The sequence below is a fragment of the Salvelinus namaycush genome, chromosome 30, assembly GCF_016432855.1.
Source record: "Salvelinus namaycush isolate Seneca chromosome 30, SaNama_1.0, whole genome shotgun sequence".
NCBI classification, from domain to species: Eukaryota; Metazoa; Chordata; class Actinopteri; order Salmoniformes; family Salmonidae; genus Salvelinus; species Salvelinus namaycush.
In genome coordinates, this window is record NC_052336.1 from 31,968,880 (window position 1) to 31,993,051 (window position 24,172).

A 24,172-nucleotide genomic window follows, 5' to 3' on the forward strand; every position below is an offset into this window, starting at 1 on the left:
GAAGCCTGGTGCGTGGTGTAGGCACTGGTGGTACTGGGCTGGAGCGGGGAGGTGGCGCTGGAAATACCGGACCGTGCAGGCGTACTGGCTCCCTTGAGCACTGAGCCTGCCCAACCTTACCTGGTTGTATGCTCCCCGTCGCCCGACCAGTGCGGGGAGGTGGAATAACCCGCACCGGGCTATGTAGGCGAACCGGGGACACCATGCGTAAGGCTGGTGCCATGTAAGCCGGCCCGAGGAGACGCACTGGTGGCCAGATGCGTTGGGCCGGCTTCATGACATCCGGCTCAACGCTCAATCTAGCCCGGCCGATACGTGGAGCTGGAATGTACCGAACCGGGCTATGCACGCATACAGGAGACACCATGCGCTCTACTGCGTAACACGGTGTCTGCCCGTACTCTCGCTCTCCACGGTAAGTACAGGGAGTAGGCGCAGGTCTCCTACCTGACTTCGCCACACTCCCTTTAAGGCCCCCCCCAAGAAATTTTTGGGTAGTACTCACGGACTTCCAGCCTTGCCTCCGTGCTGCCTCCTCATATCGCCTCCTCTCGGCTTTAGCTGCCTCCAGCTCTTCACGAGGGAGGCGATATTCTCCCGGTTGTGCCCAAGGACCCTTTCCATCCAGTATCTCCTCCCATGTCCATGAATCCTGTGTAGGTGGGTCCTGTTGCCGCTTGACACGCCGCTTGGTCCTGGATTGGTGGGTAATTCTGTCACGATCGTCTTCTTGTGAGAGATTGGACCAAGGCGCAGCGTGTGCAAAATACATCTCTTTATTGTGGAAGAGAGAAAAACACGAAAACGAACACTATACACAAACTAACAAAACAACAACCGACCGTGAAGCTAAATAACGTAAGTACACAGACAAGCAACAAACGTTCAACATAGACAATTACCCACAAACACATGATGCCCATGGCTGCCTTAAATATGGCTCCCAATTAGAGACAATAAACCACAGCTGTCTCTAATTGAGAACCAATCCAGGCAGCCATCGACATACAAACACCTAGACAAGACATTACCCCATTAAACCTACAAACCAAAACACATACTTCCCCATGTCACACCCTGACCTAACTAAAATAATAATGAAAACAAAGATAACTAAGGCCAGGGTGTGACAGCGTATGATAAGAAATCCACAGTTCCAAACCAAATATATGAATCTGTTTAAAGCAATTGATTTAGTGTCATCTTGATGACTATAAACTTTTAGATCCCGCTTTAAAATGACATTCAGCTTACAAACACTTCATAATGCCTTGCTTCTAAGCATTACATACATGTTACAAAGCATTTCTAACTATGCCATGCCTTATAAAAGGTATATAAATGTGGCATAACCATGTGACAATAACCAATGTCAAATGTGACATAACCCACTATGTTGAATATGACAAACATGTGCTTTATAAAGGGTAACGTGTTGTGCTGCAGGATGACACACGCTCTAAAGAGAAGTCGTGTTAGTCACATTACACCAGGCAACAATTACCTTGATGAAAGCCTCCAACATAAGGAAATTGAAAGTGGCTTTCTTCTGAAACCATGTTACATGTTCCTCAGGTCACAAACACACACACAGAAATATAACAAGCCATACAGTGGGGTGCTGGGCCCAGCCAGGTCTTTGACACAGCGATACAACAAGCCATACCATGGGGTGCTGGACCAAGTTAGGTCTTTGACACAGCGATATAACAAGCCATACCGTGGGGTGCTGGGGGGCCCAGTCTTGTCTTTGACTCATTCACCCTCTCTCCTGCTGAAAGAACAGCCACAAAATGTTGGCACCATTTGTAATAGGTTGTAATCAAGCCTTGGAAACAGAAGAGGAAAAACCTGGTGCTATTGTCTCCGGTTATGTAGGACTACTCCAAGATTTGCAGTGAAAATGAACCACGGGAAAAGCATTGTCCATTCGCTATTTAAGTGCATAGATGACATGTATTTTTTCCCCTGCTTCGAGACAGGTGGATGATGATGGAAAATTCTAAATCAAAACAAATGATTTAGTATATGTAAAGACAAGATTAAATCAAGAGTAGTCCGATGGGGGAAAATATTAGCCTAGCACTTGTGAATGAGGCCCAGCTTGTGTGCAGTAAGGCAAGAAACAGCACATAGGCCTATATGTTTTGATAAGGTTTGTATCACAACTAAAGTGTCGAAATAACTTCTTAAAATGAAGCACATTAATCCACTTTACAACTGGTATAAAGCCTAACTGGCACACATACACGGCGCGTGAGTTACAAATGGTCCACCCACACAGACAGCGTGGTGAAAAAGGCGCAGCAGCGCCTCTTCAACCTCAGGAGCTGAAGAAATTCGGCTTGTCACCAAAAACACTCACAAACATTTACAGATGCACAATCGAGAGCATCCTGTTCGGGCTGTATCACCGCCTGGTACGGCAGCTGCTCCGCCCACAACCGTAAGGCTCTCCAGAGGGTAGTGAGGTCTGCACAACGCATCACCGGGGGCAAACTACCTGTCCTCCAGGACACCTACACCACCCGATGTCACAGGAAGGCCAAAAATATCATCAAGGACAACAACCACCCGAGCCACTGCCTGTTCACCCCGCTATCATCCAGAAGGCGAGGTCAGTACAGGTGCATCAAAGCAGGGACCGAGAGACTGAAAAATAGCTTCTATCTCAAGGCCATCAGAATGTTAAACAGCCATCACTAACATTGAACGGCTGCTGCCAACATACTGACTCATCTCTAGCCGCTTTACTAATAACAAATTGGATGTAATAAATGTATCACTAGCCACTTTAAACAATGTCACTTTATATAATGTTTACATACCCTACATTACTCATCTCATATGTATATACTGTACTCTATACCATCTCCTGCATCTTGCCTATGCCTTTCGGCCATCGCTCATCCATATATTCATTCATTCCTTTACACTTGTGTGTATAAGGTAGTTGTTGTGAAATTGTTAGATTACTTGTTAGATATTGCTGCATGGTCGGAACTAGAAGCGCAAGCATTTCGCTACACTCGCATTAACATCCGCTAAGCATGTGTATGTGAAAAATAAAATTTGCTTTGATAATTTTTCACCATAAAAATCCATCTTTATAATAAAAGCATTACATGCATAATTGCATTTGCAGTCACTTTTGAGGAATAGTGTTTTCCTGCTAATTGATTGCATTTTGCGCATTGCTGCGCTTATGTGAAGAAATAGCGTAATCGTTTATCAACATTTTAAAGGTTAACTTTCTGATCTGTTGCATCAGCCTCAATGCAAGTGGTTGTATTGATTTGGGATCTATCGCATCCCACAACTGTCCCCGACTATATTTGGAATATTTATTTCTCATAGAATAGGTCAACTTTTGTACTGTGGGGGATAGTAGACTGACATAGGCTAGTGCTTTTGCTGTTCGTTAGGCCTATTCATCTTGTTGGCTGACAAAAATGTAAATGTGGACAGTTCTTCCAACATCTTCAATATGCACCTCGGAATTTGATAAGGACGTTCGCAGTTGCGTCCCCGATGTGTCTGTCTTCATTTGTAGCCTGTGAGAACGACCCGATCACGTGACGGGCATTGGCTAATAAGAATTGAGAGGGCCTATCAAGATGGCAGACTAAACACAGCAGTGCAGATCACCTCAAGATAAAAACATATTCAATACTGTAAGTTAGACTAAATATTAGCACTTCACATACTGGTGGGTAATAAGCTTCAATCTGTATAACACAAAACGAATCATAAGGCTAGAGAAATGTATCTACAAATATTATGAAAACAAGCAACACCCGAACATGACGGGTTTCTCTAAAAGAAAACGTGAGCCCTCGACGGACACAGACAATTAAGCTTTTCACCACCGGGAATGATAACGGTGGAAACTGATCTGTGAAAAATTTATAAATGACGAACTGGGCATACTTGAATTAGTCAGTAAGCATATAAAGGAGTTGAAGGCGAGCCTCGAGATGAGTGACGAAAAAGCTGCGGCAATAGAGAAACAAACAAACAAACAAGCTAAAAGGAAGATTGAAACAGAAGATAATGAACTTAAAAAAGGAGCACATCTTTCTGAGAGAAGCCTTACTTGACACACAGACTAGATCTATGAGAGAAAATCTGGTACTTACTGGTATCCAAGAGAAAGAAGGAGAAGTTCCTGAGGGCGTAGTTAGGCAGTTCCTCCTTACAGTGCTTCAAATCCCAGGCGAAGCTGTCGACAAAATCCAACTCAAGCGTGTACACCGTTTAGGACAGAGATATGAGCACCCAATCGTTGGCAAATTTGCATTCTTTAAAGATAAAATAATGGTTAAAAGCCTGGGTTTAACACTTGCTGGCACGAAAATAGGCATGAATGATCAGTTCCCGAAAGAAATAGCAGAAAGACGCAAAGTTCTGTACCCAATCGTCAAGGAAAATCGATTAAAAGGGAAACATGTAGCTCTAATAGTCGATAAACTGTATATTGATAACCAAATGTTCCGAGACACAAAGACTACTCCATGGCTATTCTAAATATTGCAAAGTTCCCATAGAGGAGTGGAATAATGGAACAACCAATACTATCCATGGTATATATATAGAAAAGCAATACAAATACAACAACTGTTAAATAAATAAACTACAACATTCTAGATAGGGAACGTTGGAAAATAATTTGCATTCGACTTTCCTTTTATAGTAATTTATAAATGGATGAGACAGCATTAGAAGAAAGGATAATTAGCTAAAAAAAATACATCTTCAATTATAAGGAACTGAAACACAAAAGTACTCAATCGACATGGTAGGGATAAAAACACAACAAACAGAGGACATAGAAGGCACAGTATGTGGGTATGTGCGGATGTATTGTGACGCGAGGTGGGGTTTGTGTGTTTGTTGGGAAAAGTGTGGCGTTAAGCGAGTGAAAAAGGATAAATGGTTGCAAATCGTGAGAGAGCTCTTTCAATTTTGTGCATTTAAGGGAAATACTTTTTTTTTTTTTTATTATAAATATAGCTTATTTATTGTCCGTCATGATGAAATGGTCCCCAACCCTATACCCTAGACACCCACCTGAGCGACTCAAGTCCTTATCTGTTTTATGGGCCTACTGTAAGTATCCTATACGCAGCCAAATCAGAAAGATGAATGTGGTCAGAGACCTACTAAAGCAGCAACGTCCCCTCAAGATTTTGAACCTGCCTGGCAGGATTGGTCCTACAAAGCCAAAGCCCTGTGATGGGAGAGATAATATACAAGGAAATTATCAAAGCTGCTAATGAGAACCTTGATGACCTAGCCGGCGGGGACTCCGGTGGGGTGCCTCCACCCAGGTAGTGGTAGTGCTGGCAACACTAGCTGCAGTAACCAATGGGGGGGAGGGTCACACCCAGACATTTAGAGAGGGGGCATATTATTGTGGCCCTAGTGGCACAAAATAATCAAACGTCTGACTGGACAGAGATGCTTGGGGAAATGGTCACAACGGGGGACCAGTGTGTGTGTTTCAGGGGAAGGGGGTATATATATGATCCCCATCAGCTAGGAATTAACAAATCTCTAAATTTGCTACATTTTCCATGCCTTCTCCAACAGTTGCAACTGTACATGCATTTGTAAATCAAATCCGTTCTTGAGTTGGGTTCTGGGATGGAACAACAGTTGTGCATCCGAGTTTATGGTTGTTTGTGGGGGAAACGGGTTAAGTGTGTATGAGTGTTTGTGTGCGTATGTACCCCACAACTGTTGCTAGGGAGTAAAGATGTTAGGGACAATATAGAAAGAGTCACAATAATTGTATGCTATTTTTTTTTTTTAAGATTCTAAGTTGCCACCCGTTGCCTTGACAGATTTGCACACCCTTGGCATTCAACCAGTTTCACCTGGAATGCTTTTCCAACAGTCTTGAAGGAGTTCCCACATATGCTGAGCACTTGTTGGCTGCTTTTCATTCACTCTGCGGTCCAACTCATCCCAAAACATCTCAATTGGACTGAGGTCGGGTAATTGTGGAGGCCAGGTCATCTGATGCAGTGCTCCATCACTCTCCTTCTTGGTCAAATAGCCCTTACACAGCCTGGAGGTGTGTTGGGTCATTGTCCTGTTGAAAAACAAATGATATCTGGTTTGCTCTTAGTCCCACTGAGATGGCGAATCGCTGCAGAATGCTGTGGTAGCCGTGCTTTGTGCCTTGAATTCTAAATAAATCACTGACAGTGTCACCAGTAAAGCACCGCCACACCACCTCCTCCATGCTTCATGGTGGGAACCACACATGCTAAGATCATCCATTCACCTACTCTGCGTCTCACAAAAAAACGGCGGTTGGAACCAAAAATCTCAAATTTGGACTCATCAGACCAAAGGACAGATTTCCACCGGTTTAATGGCCATTGCTCGTGTTTCTTGTCCCAAGCAAGTCTCTTCTTCTTATCGGTGTCCTTTAGTAGTGGTTTCTTTGCAGAAATTCGACCATGAAGGTCTGATTCACGCAGTCTCCTCTGAACAGTTGATGTTGAGATGCGTCTGTTACTTGAACTCTGTGAAGCATTTATTTGGGCTGCAATTTCTAAGACTGATAACTCTTATCCTCTGCAGCATAGGTAACTCTGGGTCTTCCTTTCCTGTGGCGGTTCTCATGAGAGCCAGTTTCATCATAGCACTTGATGGTTTTTGTGACTGCGCTTGAAGAAACTTTCAAAGTTCTTGAAATTTTCCGGGTTGACTGATCTTAATGTCTTAAAGTAATGATGGACTGTCATTTCTCTTTGCTTATTTGAGCTGTTCTTGCCATAATAAGGACTTGGTCTTTTACCAAATAGGGCCATCTTCTGTATACCACCCCTACCTTGTCACAACAGAACTGATTGGCTCAAACGCATTAAGAAGGAAAGAAATTCCACATATTAACTTAACAAGGCACTCCTGTTAATTGGAATGCATTCCAGGTGACTGCCTCATGAAGCTGGTTGAGAGTGTGCAAAGCTGTCATCAAGGCAAAGGGTGGCTACTTTGAAGAATCTCAAATATATTTCAAATTGTTTAAACTACTTTTTGGTTACTACGTGATTCCATGTGTTATTTCAGAGTGAGTAGGTGTGTCCAAACTTTTCACTGGTACTGTGCAAACATATATATGGGGGACACAACCATCCCAGCTCTGCAGATTTTAGATAATTTGTTTGGTACTGTCCATATGTAGCTTGTTTTTGATCGCAGGTCCAGGAATGGCTGAAGAAATGCAACATATACCTGGAGCTAACTCTACAAATAGCACTGCTGGGTAATTTGAAAAGTCATAGTCAATTGATAATATAATAATAACAATAATAAAAGTTGAAAAATATATGGCAAATTGAAGAAAATAAATGGATGATAAGAGATAGATGAGAGGGGGTTGTGTGGAGTTGAGAGGTAAAATATAGTTTGTCAGTAAAATGTACAGTGCCTTTGGAAAACATTCAGACCCCTTTACTTTTTCCAGTTTGTTACAGCCTTATTCTAAAATGGATTAAATTGCATTTTTCCCTCAATCTACACACAAGGACAAAGCAAAAACTGATTTGTTTGCTAATTTAAAAAACAACTGAAATATCACATTTACATAAGTATTCAGACTCTTTACTCAATAATTTGTTGATGCACCTTTGGCAGCGATTACAGCAACGAGTCTTCTTGGGTATGACACTACAAGCTTGGCACACCTGTATTTCGGGAGTTTCTTCCATTCTTCTCTGCAGATCCTCTCAAGGTCTCAGCGTTGCTGCACAACTATTTTCAGGTCTCTCCAGGGATGTTCCATTGGGTTCAAGTCCGGGCTCTGGCTGGGCCACTCAAGGACATTCAGAGACTTGTCCCAAAGCCAATCTTGCGTTGTCTTGGCTGTGTGCTTAGGGTCATTGTCCTGTTGGTAGGTGAACCTTCGCCCCAATCTGAGGTCCTGAGCAATCTGGAGCAGGTTTTCATCAAGGGTCTCTCTATAGAGTTTGCACCATTCATCTTTGCCTCGATCCTGACTAGTCTCCCAGTTCCTGCCGCTGAAAAACATCCCCACAGCCTGATGCTGCCACCGCCATGCTTCACCGTAGGGATGGTGTCTAATTCCCTCCAGACGTGATGCTTGTTAGTCAGGCCAAAGAGTTCAATCTTGGTTTCATAAGACCCGAGAATCTTGTTTCTTATGGTCAGAGTCCTTTGGGTGACTTTTGGCAAACTCCAAGCGGGCTGTCATGTGCCTTTTACTGAGGAGTGGCTCCCGTCTGGGCGCCTTTTTTTTTTTACACCTTTATTTAATTTTTATTTAACTAGGCAAGTCAGTTAAGAACACATTCTTATTTTCAATGACGGCCTAGGAACGTTCTGCCTCGTTTAGCAGAACGACAGATTTTTAACCTTGTCAGCTCGGGGGATCCAATCTTGCATTGCTTACATTGCACTCCACGAGGATCCTGCCTGTTAGCGAATGCAGTAAGCTAAGGTAAGTTGCTAGCTAGCATTAAACTTATCTTATAAAAAACAATCAATCAATGACTGTCATTGCTCCAATGTGTACTTAACCATAAACATCAATGCCTTTCTTAAAATCAATACACAAGTATATATTTTTAAACCTGCATATTTAGCTAAAAGAAATCCAGGTTAGCAGGCAATATTAACCAGGTGAAATTGTGTCATTTCTCTTGCGTTCATTGCACGCAGAGTCAGGGTATATGCAACAGTTTGGGCCGCCTGGCTCTTTGCGAACTAATTTGCCAGAACTTTACGTAATTATGACAACATTGAAGGTTGTGCAATGTAACAGGAATATTTAGACTCATGGATGCCACCCGTTAGATAAAATACGGAACGGAATAAACGTTTTGTTTGCGAGGTGATAGTTTCCAGATTAGTCAAAGGTATATGGTTTAGAGAGAAATAGTCGACGCGTTATAATTCCTGTAATAACTTGCGGCTGAATTTGAAAGGGGTTCCTTCGTTATTTTATCGTTCATGTCTTCCATAGAGAATGTATTGATCTACTTCAAATAAGGTCTGTGTTTCGTGCAGGCTTAAACCGCCTCAACGTTTTGATACCCGTGTAAATCTCACTAGGATAAGGTAACGTTTGTCAACATATTTTCATAAATTCACTCTACAATTTTTTTTATCTTCGCTTATATTTAGCCAATATTGATCAGAGTTACCTTGTCCTATTGATATCTACACAGTTATAAAATTGGCACGGTGATCTACACGAAACACAGACCTTATTTTAAGTGAATCTAAAAATATCCTATGGAATAAATGAAGGAACCGCTTTTCAGATTTTGCTAGGTGTCATGGGAATTATGACTCGCACTTTGGTTGTCAATTCTTACCATGCCCATTATTAAAATAGGATTTCCTGCATATAGAAATTAAAGTTTTTGTTTTCAACATTCATCACAGGTAACTTAAACTCTATTTTTATTCAAACAGTTGAGAGTATTTGTCTCCTAAGCAGACTCTTCAGTATCATTGTCACTTCAGAGCTGTGTGCGTGTGTGTATTTATGTATTATATTAAGTTAAAATAAAAGTGTTCATTGTTCATTCAGTATTGTTGCAATTGTCATTATTACAAAAATGTGTGTGTGTGTGTATGATATATATATATATATATATATATATATATATATTTTTTTTTTTTTTATTTTTTTTTTAAATATAAATCGGCCGATTAATCGGTATCGGCTTTTTTTGTCCTCCAATAATCGGTATCGGTATCGGCATTGAAAAATCATAATCGGTCGACCTCTAGTCTGAATACTTATGTAAATAAGATACATTTCTGTTTTTTATTTTTGATAAATTAGCAAAAAATTCTAAAAACCTGTTTTCGCTTTGTCATTATGGGGAATTGTGAGTAGATTGCTGAGGATTTTGTTTTAATTTCATCCATTTTAGAATAAGGCTGTAACGTAACAAAATTTGGAAAAGTCAACGGGTCTAAATACTTTCTGAAGGCACTGCATATAGGTTCAGAACTTTTGTGAAACAGCACAGGTAGAAATATATGGCAAATAAAAATCCAACTGGAGGGTTTTCAGAGATAGATGGGAGGGGTTGAGGGTAGTTGAAGGATGGGATTAAAAACAAACAAAAGATAACTATTGTAAAATACATTGTGTCCGTAAAATGTATATAGTATGTATAAACTGGAAGTAGAAGCCTAAGTGTTGTTGTCCATTAGTTTACTCCAATTAGGGGAGGGGTGGAAGGGTTAGGATAAAATAATGGCATATGTCTTTCTTACAATCAATTAATACATTTTTTACAATGGCATTTATTTTGGTTGATAACAACACTGTGCCTAGGCTACAGGTGGTGCCCGAACACACACTCTTGGCTGGTACTTGTAGGTTCTGAAGGCCAGCGGTCCTAGTGTTACGGTTAGGATTGGGGGACGGGAAGATTCTTAGATCTGTACCTAGGGGAAACCTTGTCCGGACGCCAATCTGCTACATTGTAGTTCACTGGCACATTGAGTTGAACTTTTCTCTGCACTGTCAGTTCACAACAGCTGTTTCCTAAAATGTGCATATTGTTTCCAAGAATCAAATGAAACACTCATCCAATCCCATTGCCAGTTCACTCAGAATGTTTACAAGACATGTATGGTTTTGCGTCAAAATCCAAATACAATGTACATCAGCTCACTAGCGGTGGGTGGATAAAAATCCCAGTGGAAGCCTAAAAATGCCATATTACAACCTATGTGTTGTGATAATTGCATGGTTTGCTCTATAACCTGTTAGTTCATATGGCTTGCCACCTTGATATATACAGTAGACCTAAGGCCAACACAATAAGAAGACACAGTGGCAGAATAAATTCAACCACACCTTTGTTTCATCACAAAACCTGAGAGCAACATCTTTTCGGTAAAGTCCACAAAGCATATTGCATGTAACAAACAGTTACATGACCTACAGCATGGTCAATCAAGTTAGTGTTTCTGACATTTTCGGACTACTAAACAACTATTGATTTAGATGTGTGTGTAAGTAGAAAAAAACGATGTTGACTCACGCTACTTGTAAAGAAACACCAATGCCATCCTCCTCTCTTTCATGTTACCAAAACGCTCTATAACTGTCATATAGTACACGCTTTTAGTTTTTGTTGTCCTCGACTACCTGGCTCATAACTATGAGCCAGCTAGTTAACATTAGCCAACTACATCTAGCTACATGTTTTATTTCACCTTTATTTAACCAGGTAGGCAAGTTGAGAACAAGTTCTCATTTACAACTGCGACCTGGCCAAGATAAAGCAAAGCAGTTCGACACATACAACAACACAGAGTTACACATGGAGTAAAACAAACATACAGTCAATAATACAGTAGAAAAATACGTCTATATACAATGTGAGCAAGTAAGGTGAGATAAGGGAGGTGAAGGCAAAAAAAAGGCCATGGTGGCGAAGTAAATACAATATAGCAAGTAAAACACTGGAATGGTTGATTTGCAGTGGAAGAATGTGCAAAGTAGAGATAGAAATAATGGGGTGCAAAGGAGCAAAATAAATAAATAAATACAGTAGGGAAATAGGTAGTTGTTTGGGCTAAATTATAGATGGGCTATGTACAGGTGCAGTAATCTGTGAGCTGCTCTGACAGCTGGTGCTTAAAGCTAGTGAGGGAGATAAGTGTTTCCAGTGTCAGAGATTTTTGTAGTTCGTTCCAGTCATTGGCAGCAGAGATCTGGAAGGAGAGCCAAAAGGGAGAATTGGCGGCCAAAGGAAGAATTGGTTTTGGGGGTGACCAGAGAGATATACCTGCTGGAGCGCGTGCTACGAGTGGGTGCGGCTATGGTCACCAGCGAGCTGAGATAAGGGGGGACTTTACCTAGCAGGGTCTTGTAGATGACCTGGAGCCAGTGGGTTTGGCGACGAGTATGAAGCGAGGGCCAGCCAACGAGAGCGTACAGGTCGCAGTGGTGGGTAGTATATGGGGCTTTGGTGACAAAACGGATGGCACTGTGATAGACTGCATCCAATTTATTGAGTAGGGTATTGGAGGCTATTTTGTAAATGACATCACCGAAGTCGAGGATTGGTAGGATGGTCAGTTTTACAAGGGTATGTTTGGCAGCATGAGTGAAGGATGCTTTGTTGCGGAATAGGAAGCCAATTCTAGATTTAACTTTGGATTGGAGATGTTTGATGTGAGTCTGGAAGGAGAGTTTACAGTCTAACCAGACACCTAGGTATTTGTAGTTGTCCACATATTCTAAGTCAGAGCCGTCCAGAGTAGTGATGTTGGACAGGCGGGCAGGTGCAGGCAGCGATCGGTTGAAGAACATGCATTTAGTTGTACTTGTATTTAAGAGCAATTGGAGGCCACGGAAGGAGAGTTGTATGGCATTGAAGCTCGTCTGGAGGGTTGTTAACACAGTGTCCAAAGAAGGGCCAGAAGTATACAGAATGGTGTCGTCTGCGTAGAGGTGGATCAGAGACTCACCAGCAGCAAGAGCGACATCATTGACGTCTACATATTGAACTTCCATCCTTTCAGGCCAGGGGCGCAATGTATGAATTTATGGTTGGATCAGAATCAACGTTCTAATCATTGGCTAATACGGAGAATTATGTCGGGGGTTTTTTGGTCCAAATCCCTATCTCCATCCATGACTAATTTAGGAAAGGGACAATTTTAGCTAGCTAGCTAAGGAGGACAACAACACAACGAGATGCAACAATTCATGTTTCTTCTATCAATGACGTTTGGCTTTGGATGTGATGTGATTGGTGTGAAGCCAAATCCTGGTTTCAACTGGCTTCAACTGGTTTCCCATTACACTTTTTTTGGTGCGCCAATTGAGTTTACTCAGTTTGGCTCAAAGCTGATTTTTTTTTATTTGAAAATGACTATCTTCATCAAGGGAGGCCAAATGCTCGCTGGCTTCTCTTGCATTCAATGCTATGGGCGGCAACAATGTCATACTCTTTTTAACCAGACAGCATTATATAGATGGGCTACACATACAGAGACGCGCTGTTTTGCTTGTCCGGATGCTTTCTCCAATGAGACACTGTACATTCAGCCTCTTGTGAATTGAAGGAAAATGATGAGACACAGAGAGACATTTGGCCTCCCTTGATAAATAATTGTATGTGTTTTTTCTTTTCATTGGTACATTTTTTGGGGAAGCCTGGCTTTCCTTGGCATCCATCAATACGCACCACTGCATCAGCTTGCAATCTATTGCTTTAAATTCATGCCACTGCTTTTTATTTAACCTTTATTTATCCTAAGCTGAGTTTATAATTGGTTAGTGATGGTGAAACCATATGTTTTTTTTATTGAATAGCCAAAATGCTCTAATTTTTTTAATTAATTTTTTTAAATCATGTTATTTTAATAAACATTGTAGATAAATCTCTGACAAGTTATACATATTACAAAGGCTATTTTTAGAATTGTATCAAGAAAAAGAAAGAGAGGTGTTACAAAAGTATTAAGACAAGGAATAATCGGGTAATAGCAGATACAGTCAGTGGTCAAAATGAAAGTTATTCAAACTATTGCAGTGAGAAAGCAACCTTGTGTGTGTGGGTTGTTGGAGGTTAAGTGGTAACTACACTGAAAGAACAGCATAAACTAGACCAATCTGCAAAATGCCAAGCTCCCCCGAGAGGACTCATTTAGAAACAGATGTTCACTGTAAACAGGTCAACGCTACACAATATACACTGAAGAAAACTATAAAAGCAACATGCAACAACTTCAAAGATTTAACTGAGTTACAGTTCATAAGGAAATCAGTCAATTGAAATGAATTCATTAGGCCCTAATCTATGGATTTCACATGACTGGGAATACAGATATGCATCTCTTGGTCACAGATACAGTATCTTAAAAAATAAAAAAGGCAGGGCCTGGATCAGAAAACCAGTCAGTATCTGGTGTGACCACCATTTGCTTCATGCAGCGCGACACATCTCCTTCGTATAGAGTTGATCAGGCTGTTGATTGTCGCCTGTGGAATGTTGTCCAGGTCCTCTTTTTTATGATTATTTTTTAACCTTTATTTAACTAGGCGAGTTAAGAACAAATTCTCTTCAATGGCTGTGTGATGTTGCTGGATATTGGAGGGTACTGGAACACGCTGTCAAACACGTTGATCCAGAGCATCCCAAACATGCTCAATGGGTGACTGGTGTCTGGTGAGTATGCAGGCCGTGGAAGAACGGGGACATTTTCAGCTTCCAAGAATTGTGTACAGATCCTTGCGACATGGGGCAGTGCATTATCATGCTGAAACATGAGGTGATGGGGGTGGATGGCAAGACAATGGGCCTCAGGATCTCGCCACGGTATCTCTGTGCATTCAAATTTCCATCGATAAAATGCAATTGTGTTCGTTGTCCGTACCTTATGCCTGCCAATACCATAACCCCACCGCCGCCATGGGCACTCTGTTCACAACGTTGACATCAGCAACCGCTCGCCCACACACACTTCTCCAGTGTGCCAGTGGCCATCGAAGGTGAGCATTTGCCAACTGAAGTCGGTTACGACACTGAACTGCAGTGAGGTAAAGACCCTGGTGAGGACAATGAGCACGCAGATGAGCTTCCCTGAGATGTTTTCTGACAGTTTGTGCAGATTTTCTTTGGTTGTGCAAGCCCACAGTTTCATCAGCTGTTCCCGGTGGCTGGTCTCAAATGATCCCGCAGGTGAAGAAGATGGATGTGGAGGTCCTGGGCTGGCGTGGTTACACATGGTCTGCGTTTATGAAGCCGGTTGGAGGTACTGCCAAATTCTCTAAAATTATGTTGATTGTAGAGAATGTAACATTCAATTCTCTGACAACAGCTCTGGAGGGCATTCCTGCAGTCAGCATGCCAATTGCATGCGCCCTCAAAACTTGAGACATCTGTGGCATTGTGTTGTGTGACAAAACTGCACATTTTAGAGTAGTCTTTTATTGTCCCCAGCACAAGGTGCACCTCTAATGATCATGCTGTTTAATCAGCTTCTTGATATGACATACCTTTCAGATGGGTGGATTGTCTTGGTGAAGGAGAAATGCTCACTAACAGGGATGTAAACAAATGTGTGCACAAAATGTGTCCAAAATAAGCTTTTTGTCCATATGGAATATTTTGGGGATCTTTTATTTCAACTCATGAAATATAGGACCAAGACTTTACATATTGTGTTTATATTTTTACATGTTGCGTTTATATTTTTTTTTACACGCTTGTTGCATGTAAGCTAAAACAGGAAGAACCCAGTCCAAAACCAGCAAACAAGTTAGTTCTTCATGTACCACTATAAGAACATACTGTGCTTTGCTTTATTTGCCCGCTGATTAAATGCATTTGATAAACAATAAACGGCACCCAGACACATGCTTGCCTACAGCTCTTCCCTGCTTTGTGCACGAGTACACATCTCACTATTTATTCTGGCTTTTTATTTCAACTTCAGGTCTCTACCATTTTCTCACTACAACATGACAACAGTTTCCCAATCGTAGCCTAAATATGAAACACTCGCTATCGCAGTCAGACAGAAGTTGAATGGGTTAAAACATAGCATTCAACAAACACCTCGATATCTTCTCAATCGAAAATAGCACACAGGCAGGATGGAACAAAATCACAGCATTTCGGGGGAAGCTATCTTTTCAGCACCACAGAAATGACATGCCTAGAGTAGGCTACATGATCTTTGCAGTGCCGCTATGAGATTTCAGTTTCCAATGTAAACCCATCGCGACGTTGCAAACGACAAAAACTTTTGCAAATGTCATAAATCAGTACGTTCACTAAACATATTCAATCACGTTTGTCGTGCCAATATTAATTATTTCCAATGGATGTTCATTGTACAAGACGAGGAGACGCGTTATTGGCCTACTTACCATCAATCGCCATGATGTTCTGTTTTGGATTCAACCAAAGCGATCGTTGAAGAAGGGGAGAGGCGCAATGTAAACGAAAGGGAAGGGGGGTCACTAGATGGTTGGTGTATCACGAAGCTTACCTTCTGTTGGTCTACTCCTATTCACCGAGACTGAAGCCTCAAAATCTGTCTTCTCCAGCAGGTGGCGTTTTTTCGCCCACAATGCAAGGGTTTTTGAATGGAAGGCAATGAAAGTGTGGAACTTGGTCAACAAAAAATGTAATTTGCTACTTGAGGCTTAGTTGATCGAATATAAGTTTCGTAATGCTTAGGTTGTTACACATGTACTGATATAAGTAGGACACGTGACACCCCGGCAACTTGGAGAAAACTATTTCACATTGGAGTTGTGCCTTTTGTTCACACACGTGTCTACCCTCTCATTGGACCATTTTAGCCAACCTGCTCTCGCCTCCTCCCGACTGCTCTCCATCTTTGAAGACATGTCCTTCCAATTGTGAGCTCGGCCACTTGAGTATCTGGTCAATATAATGGATAATTTGTGGCCACGACGAATTGTTTTACAGTGTGTGCAAAAGCATGCATTCTTAGGGAAATTAATTTAGAACATGTATTTATTTAACCTTTCTTTAACCAGGTAAGACCCATTGAGGTTAAAAAACTATTTTGCGAGGGCGACCTGGCAAGAAGGCAAAACATGTTTTCAGTGAGTGGAATTAAATTATAGTGGATCTCAAATACATTTCCAGATAAAAATAAAGGTTATCATTTGTATAGTCGTCAGTTTAAAAGTCAGCCCATTTAAGCATGCAATAAAAAATAACATATTAATGATATGACAATAATTAATACATTCACAATCTAAACAAACCAGCATACTAAAATAATGTATCACTTTGAAAGCAATATGGATGTTATTGAAAACACAATCAACAGGTTCATAGGCTACCACCATTGTTAATGTAATCCAGTCTGTTTCAGATCTAGTGTTGGCTACTGTGATTCCTACAAATGTGACAAATGATGGTTGCTTTTAGATTACAAATAAATTATGGACAAACAGTGTAAGAACTAAATGGTATTTATTTTAAACCAAACTTAATTTTTATATGATTTCCATTGCTCCAACAACAGAACGATTCAAATTAAAACTTCACAAAGGTGAAGAATTAAACATTCATTTTCAAACACTAGGCATCATTGCTAATGAGAGTTTAAAAAATCTAATAATGAAATAATTTAGCTAGCTACCAAACAAACTATCCCATACTGATGTACTCAAATACCAGTCTGAAAAGCCCATGGCTTTGTATAGGCATGTTCATTCAACGTTTTGTGTGGAGGATGTAGCCTAACTGGAAAGAAAGTCACTTTTTATTTCCCCCCATACAATCCTACCCATTAATTTCGAAAATCCTCCAGCCCAACGTATTACAGCTATCAATGGCAATGATGGTATCGGGACAGACAGTACGTGTTACTATCAGCAAGTTCCCCTCTCCTGATGGGCACTACGGGGGTTCCTGGAGGTTGAGTCGCCTCAAAATCTAATATATAAAATTAGTAATTAAACGAAAGTATAAAACAGTCTTACTGCACATCCTTGTCATTATTCAATGCATAACTTTAGTCAGGGGTTTGCTACATCACTTGAACAGGTTTAGAGGAGGGTTAATATATCAGAGGCCACAAAATTAAAATGCATGCTTTATTCAGATAGATGGTTGTCTCCAACTACAGAGTTGTGCTGTGAACTACAGGTAGCCATTATTCATGAAGGGCAGGTTAACCCTAACACTACTGTGAAGACCAGGGGTACCTACAGGGAAGAAAATACAGACAGAGAAAAGTCAGGTGGTAATAAATTCACGAGTCTTACCAGGTACCACGAGTCTCTCAAAATCCATTCTCTCCTCCATCCCCATCTCTGTGACCGAGAAATCAAAAATCTAAATTAAATAAAATTTCAAATAAAATAAAATTGTATTTCTCACATACACATGGTTAGCAGATGTAAATGCGAGTGTAGCGAAATGCTTGTGCTTCTAGTTCTGACCATGTACAGTAGTAATATCTAACAAGTTATCTAACAATTTCACAACAACTACCTTATACACACAAGTGTAAAGGAATGAGTAAGAATATGTACATAAAAATATATATGGATGAGCGATGGCCGAACGGTATAGGCAAGATGCAGTAGATGGTATAGAGTACAGTATATACATATGAGATGAGTAGTGTATGTAAACATTATATAAAGTGGCAAAGTTTAAAGTGACTAGTGATACATTTATTACATCCAATTTTTAATTATTAAAGTGGCTAGAGATTGAGTCAGTATGTTGGTAGCAGCCACTCAATGTTAGTGATGGCTGTTTAAAATCAATACCTTGACGCAATATGTAAGCTAATCAAAATGTTTTTTATAACATAAAGGTATATTTTCTCTGTCAATAAAAGAGTATTTATATCAATCAGTTTATGAATCAAATCAAATCAAGTTTATTTTATATAGCCCTTCGTACATCAGCTAATATCTCGAAGTGCTGTACAGAAACCCAGCCTAAAACCCCAAACAGCAAGCAATGCAGGTGTAGAAGCACGGTGGCTGGGAAAAACTCCCTGAAAGGCCAAAACCTAGGAAGAAACCTAGAGAGGAACCAGGCTATGAGGGGTGGCCAGTCCTCTTCTGGCTGTGCCGGGTGGAGATTATAACAGAACATGGCCAAGATGTTCAAAATGTTCATAAATGACCAGCATGGTCAAATAATAATCAGGAATAAATGTCAGTTGGCTTTTCATAGCCGATCATTAAGAGTTGAAAACAGCAGGTCTGGGACAGGTAGCACGTCCGGTGGACAGGTCAGGGTTCCATAACCGCAGGCAGAACAGTTGAAACTGGAACAGCAGCAAGGCCAGGTGGACTGGGGACAGCAGGGAGTCATCATGCCCGGTAGTCCTGACGCGTGGTCCTAGGGCTCAGGTCCTCCGAGAGAGAGAAAGAAAGAAAGAAGGAGAGAATTAGAGAGAGCATACTTAAATTCACACAGGACACTGGATAAGACAGGAGAAGTACTCCAGATATAACCAACTGACCCTAGCCCCCCGACACATAAACTACTGCAGCATAAATACTGGAGGCTGAGACAGGAGGGGTCAGGAGACACTGTGGCCCCATCCGATGATACCCCCGGACAGGGCCAAACAGGAAGGATATAACCCCACCCACTTTGCCAAAGCACAGCCCCCGCACCACTAGAGGTATATATTCAACCACCAACTTACAATCCTGAGACAAGGCCGAGTATAGCCCACAAAGATCTCCACCACAGCACAAACCAAGGGGGGGCGCCAACCCAGACAGGAAGATCACGTCAGTAACTCAACCAACTCAAGTGACGCACCCCTCCTAGGGACGGCATGAAAGAGCACCAGTAAGTCAGTGACTCAGCCCCTGTAATAGGGTTAGAGGCAGAGAATCCCAGTGGAGAGAGGGGAACCGGCCAGGCAGAGACAGCAAGGGCGGTTCGTTGCTCCAGAGCCTTTCCGTTCACCTTCACACTCCTGGGCCAGACTACACTCAATCATATGACCTACTGAAGAGATAAGTCTTCAGTAAAGACTTAAAGGTTGAGACCGAGTCTGCGTCTCTCACATGGGTAGGCAGACCATTCCATAAAAATGGAGATCTATAGGAGAAAGCCCTGCCTCCAGCTGTTTGTTTAGAAATTATAGGGACAATTAGGAGGCCTGCGTCTTGTGACCGTAGCGTACGTGTAGGTATGTACGGCAGGACCAACTCGGAAAGATAGGTAGGAGCAAGCCCATGTAACGCTTTATAGGTTAACAGTAAAACCTTGAAATCAGCCCTTGCCTTAACAGGAAGCCAGTGTAGGGAAGCTAGCACTGGAGTAATATGATCACATTTCTTGTTTCTAGTCAGGATTCTAGCAGCCGTATTTAGCACTAACTGAAGTTTATTTAGTGCTTTATCCGGGTAGCCGGAAAGTAGAGCATTGCAGTAGTCTAACCTAGAAGTAACAAATGCATGGATAAATTTTTCTGCATCATTTTTGGACAGAAAATTTCTGATTTTTGCAATGTTACGTAGATGGAAAAAAGCTGTCCTTGAAACAGTCTTGATATGTTCGTCAAAAGAGAGATCAGGGTCCAGAGTAATGCCGAGGTCCTTCACAGTTTTATTTGAGACGACTTTACAACCATCAAGATTAATTGTCAGATTTAACAGAAGATCTCTTTGTTTCTTGGGACCTAGAACAAGCATCTCTGTTTTGTCCGAGTTTAAAGTAGAACGTTTTCAGCCATCCACTTCCTTATGTCTGAAACACAGGCTTCTAGCGAGGGCAATTTTGGGGCTTCACCATGTTTCATTGAAATGTACAGCTGTGTGTCATCCGCATAGCAGTGAAAGTTAACATTATGTTTTCGAATGACATCCCCAAGAGGTAAAATATATAGTGAAAACAATAGTGGTCCTAAAACGGAACCTTGAGGAACACCGAAATGTACAGTTGATTTGTCAGAGGACAAACCATTCACAGAGACAAACTGATAACTTTCCGACAGATAAGATCTAAACCAGGCCAGAACTTGTCCGTGTAGACCAATTTGGGTTTCCAGTCTCTCCAAAAGAATGTGGTGATCGATGGTATCAAAGGCAGCACTAAGGTCTAGTAGCACGAGGACAGATGCAGAGCCTCGGTCTGACGCCATTAAAAGGTCATTTACCACCTTCACAAGTGCAGTCTCAGTGCTATGATGGGGTCTAAAACCAGACTGAAGTATTTCGTATACATTGTTTGTCTTCAGGAAGGCAGTGAGTTGCTGCGCAACAGCTTTTTCTAAAAATTTTGAGAGGAATGGAAGATTCGATATAGGCCGATAGTTTTTTATATTTTCTGGGTCAAGGTTTGGCTTTTTCAAGAGAGGCTTTATTACTGCCACTTTTAGTGAGTTTGGTACACATCCGGTGGATAGAGAGCCGTTTATTATGTTCAACATAGGAGGGCCAAGCACATGAAGCAGTGACACCAGGGATAACAAGCAACACCTGGAGGGGGTGGAGACAATAACAAGGACAGGTGAAACTGATCAGGGTGTGACAGTACCCTAGGGACGCCACCTGGCGTCCTACCTCCGCAGGAATGGGGGAGAGGTCCGGAGCGGCTTCCGAGCCCCCAGGAAGACGTCCCGGGCCAGGTTGTGCAGACTTCAGACAATGGGAATGGCAGAACGCACTCCAGCCCATGATAGCACCTGTAGACCAGTTGTTGAGGGGATTGTGTTGCTGGAGCCAGGGGAATCCCAAAACCACGGGAACCTGGGGGGACATGATGAGTAGGAATTTAATGGTCTCACTGTGATTCCCTGACACACGTAGGTTGATGGGAGTGGTGTTATGGGTGACCCAACCTATAGAGTGCCCGTCCAGCACTCTAACATCCATGGGAATGGAGAGGGACTGTTCAGCTCGGAAGCCAGTGTGGCGTCCAAAAAGCTCTCATCGGCCCCAGAGTCAATGAGGACCCAGAGATATTTGGACTGGTTTCCCCCACAGCAGAATCACTTGAAATGGGGTGTGAGTAATGGAAGCAGAAAGGTTCTCCATATAGCCCACCAGAGTTCTTGCTCCTACCGGTGAGCCTGGTCTTTTACGGGGCGAGAGGACACAAAATAACCAAAAGTCCCGCATTACAGACAGCTCCTTGTATTGATCCTGTGTTTCCGTTCCGCTGGCGACAGCCCAGCTCTGCCTAGTTGCATAGGCTCGGGAAACAGTGCCTCGGCCGTCCTCGGTGACTCTCGAGGAAGGTCGGGAAACCTCGGGTGCTCTTGGCAACGGGACCGTCGGAGACTTCCGGGATGACTCGGAGACAAGGTTGAATCCCTGTACGTGCGAGTGAAATTGAATTTCCTCTCCATCCGTTGTTCCCGCAATCGCCCATCGATGTGGATGGTCAAAGTGATGAGGGATTCAAGATCCATGGGTAACTCCCGAGTAGCAAGCTCATCCTTAACCTCCTCCGAGAGGCCGTGCAGGAACATGTCGAACAGTGCTTCCTGGTTCCAAGCTCTCTCCGCTGCCAATGTGCGGAAATCCACTGCATAGTCAGCCACTCTGCAGGCATCCTACCGGAGCTGGATTAGCTTCCGGGCAGCTTCTCTCCCGGAGAACGGGGCATCAAAAACCTACCTCCCCTCTCCTACGAACCCCTCCAGACTCACACACATAGCTGGCTGTTGTTTCCATCAGGCGGTAGCCCAGGTGAGAGCCCTCCCAGACATCAGCGTGATGAGGTAGGCTATCTTGGAGCGATCCGAGGGGAAGGCTGAAGCTCAAAAATGAGGGCACACTGAGCTAAAAATGCCCGACAGGTGCTTGTCTCTCCATTAAATCGTTCCAGGGGGGGCAAACGGGGCTCTCGGGAAGATGGAGTGGCCGGTGGGGCGGCGCTGCCAGCCGCCGAGTTACTGAGGGGCGGTGGCAGGCTGCCATAAGACCCTCTCCATAAGACCACGAAGCAATTCCTCGTGCCTACCAATGGGGGATCCTTGTGAAGAGATGGTGTTCTGCAGCTGGCCCGGGTCTGCTGGGTCAGTCATGGCCAGTTCGTACAATTATTTATGAAGGTAAGACCCAGATGCAGACAACGTCAAATTAACAATGGTTTAACAATCCAACAGAGGCAGTCAATAGACAGGTCAAGGCAGGCAGGGGACAGTAAACCAGAGGTGGGGCAACAGTACCGGATGGCAGGCAGGCTCAGGCAGAGTGGTCAGGCAGGCGGGCTCAGACTCAGGTGCAGGCAAGGGTCAAACCCAGGAACGCGAGAAAAAGAGAGACTGGGAAAAGAAAGATCTGAGACACAAAAACGCTGGTTGACTTGACAAACAAGACGAACTAGCATAGACAGACAGAAAACACAGGTATAAATACACAGGGGATAATGGGGAAGATGGGTGACACCTGGAGGGGGGTGGAGACAATCACAAAGACAGCTGAAACAGATCAGGGTGTGACACTGTTAGAGTTTAAGCATTCAGAAAAAACTGTAACTACCTGTTCTAAGAAAGGAGTCGTCTTTGATATTACAGCTGACAGTGGTGATTTTAACATGTAAATCTTGGTAAGGCAAACCACCATTACAATACATGAATTGCACTATAAAGCTACATAAAGCTGTCCCAAAAGCAGAGCTGTCTTTTCAGCACCATGGAGTGAATCCGTACAACTGCTACACCTGGCTATCAGCGAAGTCTTGTATGGCAGTGAAACAGTTAATTCAGCCTCATTTACTGCCTTTATAAAAAAAACATAGCTGATATGGATGACTTGCTTAAAAAAATGTGGTATCTATTGGCAATTGAGATGTACAAACTATGGCATAAGGGGACGACGAGCGAATAAAAGGCAATGTGTAATTTAGATTATATAAATAATGAGCGAGCTAGAACAGACGTAGTCAATATAACTATTTGTTTAGCAGTTTTAAATGTACAGCAACGTAATTCAGAACATGGGCGGTTCTTACAGTGTTCTCCCTGTACACCAAGTCAGAAACGTAGGACAAATAAAGGGGGCATATCAGCAGACAATGAAAGCTCTTATGATGACATTTCTAAAACAGTTTATAGGCTACATGTGCACCACCAATAGCTAACAGCTTACTACACAACATACATTTGGAATTACTTTCTTAGCTACAGTATCTCCCTGGCATATTACATCATTTATGTAGCAGCATACAATACATTTTTAGACTCACGTTGTTGTGCTGTGCTCACTTGAACAGGAAAGTGGCGCGGCAGTCCGTCATGGGCAAATTTTGTCATCACACTTTGTCAACAAAGTATGGCATTCTCTGGATTTATGGTGCTTTCAAGGCAACTGGGAAGTCTGAAAAATACAAGGTCGAATCATGACGTCAGTGGTCTTCAGGGCGGATCTCTAGAAAGAGACCAGAGTTCCCAACTTGGAATTCCAGGTTAAATGACAGTTCAAAACATATTTTCCCAGTCTGAGCTCATTTTTTACCGAGTTCCCAGTTGTCTTGAACTCACTAAAGTCTGATTTCCCAGTTCCGAGTTTCCAGTTGTTTTGAATGTGGCAGAAGTCATGCTGTATTGACACATGGCCAATGTTGAATGTTTATCCTTTTGACCTTGGAAAACATACCCTTCAACCCAGACCTGGACCACACACCCACTCCACTGAATAGCAGGCTAGTGATTGCTTTGCATCGCTTGCAGTTAG

The 24,172-nt window shown here is 42.4% G+C and overlaps 1 protein-coding gene across 1 annotated transcript in view; it reads right to left on the reverse strand.

The window, feature by feature from the left end:
* The window catches only part of syt14a (synaptotagmin XIVa), a 177,867-nt gene extending 155,904 nt beyond the window's left edge, over positions 1-21,963 (reverse strand). The window contains exons 1-3 of the mRNA XM_038969530.1: positions 21,812-21,963; positions 21,053-21,127; positions 4,140-4,222 (exon numbers count right to left, since the gene is read on the reverse strand). Of these exons, the coding sequence (XP_038825458.1) occupies positions 4,140-4,222; positions 21,053-21,127; positions 21,812-21,963 (310 nt within the window). The remainder of the gene's footprint in view (positions 1-4,139; positions 4,223-21,052; positions 21,128-21,811) is intronic.
* Between the last annotated feature and the right edge of the window lie 2,209 nt (positions 21,964-24,172).